The 4882-nt window shown below is 40.6% G+C and overlaps 1 protein-coding gene across 1 annotated transcript in view; it reads left to right on the top strand.

The window, feature by feature from the left end:
* Positions 1-4882, top strand: part of LOC118417153 (hypoxia-inducible factor 1-alpha-like) — a gene marked incomplete in the record, with an annotated part of 15142 nt that continues 10260 nt past the window's right edge. The window contains 6 exon segments of the mRNA XM_035822574.1: positions 1-196; positions 1789-1973; positions 2798-2859; positions 3688-3777; positions 3998-4082; positions 4402-4499. Of these exon segments, the coding sequence (XP_035678467.1) occupies positions 165-196; positions 1789-1973; positions 2798-2859; positions 3688-3777; positions 3998-4082; positions 4402-4499 (552 nt within the window).

Below are 4882 nucleotides of genomic sequence, written 5' to 3' on the forward strand. Positions count from 1 at the left end.
TCTCCCTACTTCCAGTTCTGTGCGGTCGTAACCAGAGTTCGCAGCGTAGCACCAGGGGCTGATCTGTGTAACGTCCTCGGCAGTGTACTGAGACTACATAGGCAGACCCTTCACGAAAACTTTCCCTGCGTTTTGCAGAAACTACAGAACACCTTTTGTGGGAAATGATGGCGACGCTGTGCAGACCAAAGCGAAGGTAAGAGTTTTTGTCTGCCACGACGTTGCAAATTTTTTTTGTCCGCCATATTTTTCCCCGTCTCGTCTGTTGAGTGTTGTTGACCCTAGACACTCGGCCTTGAAGTTCGACCAAGAGCATCCTTGTTGAGACTTTTCATAGCACAAGTTCGAGTAGAATTGCAATGTATGTATGTACATTTATAGACTACTCTCGGTAACTAAATAGTTACATGCAATTTTGTTGCCATTTTTGTGGCAGTCTGAAAAGTGTATTTGCCGTAGTGGGGGCGGGTCTTCGAAAAGTTGGTTCACAAAGTCAGCCGATCATAATAAAAAAATTTGCTTATTGGAGGATAAATACAGCTGTTGTTTACCCTTTGTACAGTCACGGTTTTCTTTATGTGGTACGTAATAAGCAAGTAATGAAAATTTAGGAATTTGTCTATAAGTTTTTTTTTGCCAAAGAAGAAAGTACTTAGAAAGTGGCTTTGAGCTAAATATTACATTATTCAACTTGAATATTCACCAACATGTATTCATCGTATAGTATTTCCTGTTTTGTTTATTGGTTCGGTTAAAAGCTGATTGTCCTCTGACGGAATTGGGACAAACAAGGCTTCGAATTTCAGCTACATTGTTGTCAAACGAACTTAGATCAGAGAATGCAAAGTGTTGTGTCAGTCATATTTTCACCCTGTATCCTTTATTCAATGTTGAACGTGCTAGTACATTAGTATTTTGCTCAAGTATGTGGAATTCAACATCCCTGTTTACAAAATACTGCTTGAAAAATTGTCGCTTCTTATTATTTATCACAAGAAACCATCATTCCAGTAACTGAATCCAGTTACTGTATCCCATTTTGAACACCTGTCACTGTTGTTTCCCTCTCGTCTTATTGCTGAAAAGTGCCTCAGTAGTTTCTTACCACCCAGCACTGAGGACTTATTTATGTCCAAAAGTAGCAAATTTGTGTTGGCAGCAAGGATTGAACAACATCCCTGATAAATGTTCTGCCTTTTCTGCACCATACGTGTTGTGTCCAAAGGTCACATTGGAAATCTCTGGGCCTGACCCAGTGTTAGTGACAGACATGTCTCAGTCAGTGGGTGGTTCACCTAGTTTGAAAGAAACAGACCATTTAGACTTTATGTTCAGGCTCCAGTATTTAGTTGGATGTGTTTTTATGGTGAGATACTGGAATATTTTCACTATATGGTGGTGGCACCCAGTCTGTCATTTATGGAAAGTCAGGCCATCTATGGGACAAATGGTGACCTAGAAATGCTGTTATTGTCATAATGATTTATATCCAGCTTCCCCATAAGCAGTAGCCTACTTGTTGAAAGTTTGGTTATGGAGTATTCTGGTACACATAGGCATCATCATATGTCATGTCGCACGACCTATTTAGTGCCGAGACTGAATAACGTACATATTGTATGCAGGTTTAAACAACAGGCCGTAACTTACGATAATTTTATATCCAGATGGTGATCATCTGAACTTCCTTGCATCAACCTTGAAGGATAAGAAGCACTTGTTACTTTAGGTTAATTTAATGAGAATAATGAGAAAATTCGCTCAACAGAGATCATCTTACTTTGACAGGAATTCGGAGAAGCGGAAGGAGAAGTCCCGCGATGCGGCGAGAGTTCGGCGCTCGAAGGAGACGGAGATTTTCTATGACCTTGCCCACCAGCTACCTTTAGCGCACAGCAAGAGTGCCCAGCTTGACAAAGCCTCCATAATGAGGCTGGCAATCAGTTACCTGAAGACAAGGATGATCTTTGCAGGTAGGAACCTGTACCTTACTTTGAAGTGCTACAAAAAAGTGCTTAGTCAAAAGACATAGGACAAAGCTGTACAGGGTAATTTTTGACATGGCCCGGTCTGGCTTGTGTCCCTTGGAATCTTTGTGGTTTATCTTTTTTTCACATGGTCCATAGATTGGGTTATCTTTACATTTATCTGAAGTTTCGGCATGTTGGGAATGATTGAAGAAAATTTGAAAAGATTAACATCTGAAAAATATGATTTAGTACTGTCCTATAAAAAAGTTTTAGTAATCTGCACTACTGATGCGTCACTGACCTTGTTAAATAAAGTAGAAGCTATAAGTTGTATTAATGCAAAAATTACAGACATCAAATGTAGTCGCAATGTGCCCACTTCTCTTGGTTCGTACAAAACCAAAGTACTTTCCTTTTGTGTCAGTTTGCCTGTGTGAGTTACTTAGAACTCAACAGGTTGTCTACTTGTGTTTGAGTATGTCAGGTTGCAGGAAGTATTTGGAGGGTTGGGCTGTAAATCTTTAACTCTGGGCACAGTTCCTTGGCCTATACTCTTGTAACCACAATTCTGTCACAGCTGTCTACACAGTCTGACAACTGAGTTTGAAACTCGACAAGAAACAAGCTGTTTTCCTGTTTATTTTGCAAGTTGTGGGCAGACTTAAGCTTGTTGAGCATCCTGATTTTATGGGTATTTTGGGCTATTGTCCGCAGGTATGCCAAGGTGTGCCACCGACCGCATATTGCTTTACAAACAGTCATAAGTCTTGTGACACAAAGTAAATATTCCGCTGCGGTCAGTGAACTTGTCGTCTCATCTCTTTCAGACACAGAGGTCGTAAAGGTGGAATCGTCCACAGACCAACAAATGAGCGACCAGTACCTGAAGGTGAGTACGTGCAGCGATAGAGTATCATGTTACAGACGCCACGATCACGGGAGTAATGCGCATGCCCAGTCACCTGAGGGCCAAACTATTTGGTACAGCTTATTGTCTTGGCTAGTAGGTGAACCTCATAAATCAACTGTTGTGTTCGTAGCATGCAGACCCTACAGCACTTACACATAGTAACCGCGGGTTCCCTGGGGATCCGTATGTGCGTCATTAGACATGTTTTTGTTAAAAGGACAGTGACTCCCGTAGAATAACCATGACCTTGTTTGTGACCTACCTGACAGCTCAAGGCGAGGTTTCGTCAGACCTGCAACAGAGAACAAATATTTTTCTTGAAACGAATGTTTATTTAGTGAAGCGTGATGTCATTCTTGTCTTCCGTGAAGACGCCAAGTGCGTAGTTGGTTAGGAAGCTTTGTTCCATTGTGTCAAGGCATTCTTCTATTCAGATCATTAAGTGAAAGTTATCAAAACAACGACTGAGGTCATTTACCCCCAGGTGCCTGTGACGGTGTTTATACAAGACAAGGTGATTGTCGATGTAGCTTATTATGCATGAATAAGTCTATTGGTCCAGTGGTTGGTAACCCAAAACAAAGTCCATGTTTTTGGAAGAGGCTTCAAGTGTTTGCACATTTTTACAACATTCAGCTAGAAAGGTAACATTCTCAAGCAAATGCACAATGTTTACCTTCACATGGTCTAGCCTTCTGGTCCAGGTGATTGACCTTAGACGAATCAGAGCAAAAACAGAATGTTTCCCCTCCATAAAGTAAACATAGATTATGACAACCTTGCCCTTTCCCTTGTTTGTTTATTCAGGCGATGGAGGGATTTGTGCTGAGCCTTTCTGATGAAGGTGACATCCTCTACCTCTCAGAAAATGTTTGCAAATACCTAGGCCTGACACAGGTGAGATTCAAAGATTTTATTGTTGTTGATTACTGTGATGATGATGGCATAGACTTTGGTTATCTAAGATCATTTCCTATAACTGTCAACACCAGTTTTTTGTACAAATTAGTAAAAGTTGGGAGTTTTGGCCCTCTAGAATCTTGTTGTGAAACTGCAAGGGCATATTTGTTAAAATCTTCGTAGGGGGTTTGATCAGGAGTTTGTTTTGTACTTCCAGTTGGAGCTGACCGGGCACAGTATCTTTGACTTCACCCACCCTTGTGATCACGAAGAGATTAGGGACGTCCTGTGTACCAAAAATGGTCAGGAAAACTACTCACTTTTTGTTCTCTTGATAAAAAAGTTCTATGTTCTATTCTGTGGTCTTTGTCAAGAAGGTTGTTTTTGATAGCAGTTGCATGTATGTTTGTTGTTGAGCAGAATAACTCGAGAAATTGTCATGAAATTTGGTAACCTAAACAAGATATGATCATGAAGTTTTCCATTTTTGAAATATTCTTCCTGGTACCTAACTCTGTGTCCAATACAAGTTTGGTGCTATAAAGCTTCTTCAGTAAGGAGAAGGTTAGGGCAAGTATGCACATCTAATAGGATTGTACGACATGTTTATTTTCTCTACAGGGTACACTAAAAACAAGGCCTGTTCCTTCTTCATGCGGATGAAATGCACACTCACCAGCAAGGGTAGGAACGTCAACCTCAAGTCAGCCACTTACAAAGTGAGTAAATTCTACTACTATTTGAATTGTGGCATAGGTCTTTGTTAGTTTAAATTGTGTACAAATAGAGCGTGATGTGGTATTATCTGAAAGGTTACAGATCTTTCTGTGCGCCCACACTGTCAAGGAAACATACGTCAAAAGAAAGTGTTGCTTTGCATAAATGTAAATCAGTTAGACTGCACAGGTGTGCACAGGATATAGTGCTGTCGTAAATGCTGGTAAAAAGATTTTTCCAAGTATCAGGTTTGCATATTTTCCATGTAAGGTTACGATGTAGACACCCACTTTACTCAGCTAATGTTTCAAATTGGTATATCATTGCAAGAATGAAAGAAACGGCAGAACCCAAGCCAAAGGCAGTAACCTGTGGGATACTCAGG

Source organism: Branchiostoma floridae, chromosome 1 (genome assembly GCF_000003815.2).
Source record: "Branchiostoma floridae strain S238N-H82 chromosome 1, Bfl_VNyyK, whole genome shotgun sequence".
NCBI classification, from domain to species: domain Eukaryota; kingdom Metazoa; phylum Chordata; class Leptocardii; order Amphioxiformes; family Branchiostomatidae; genus Branchiostoma; species Branchiostoma floridae.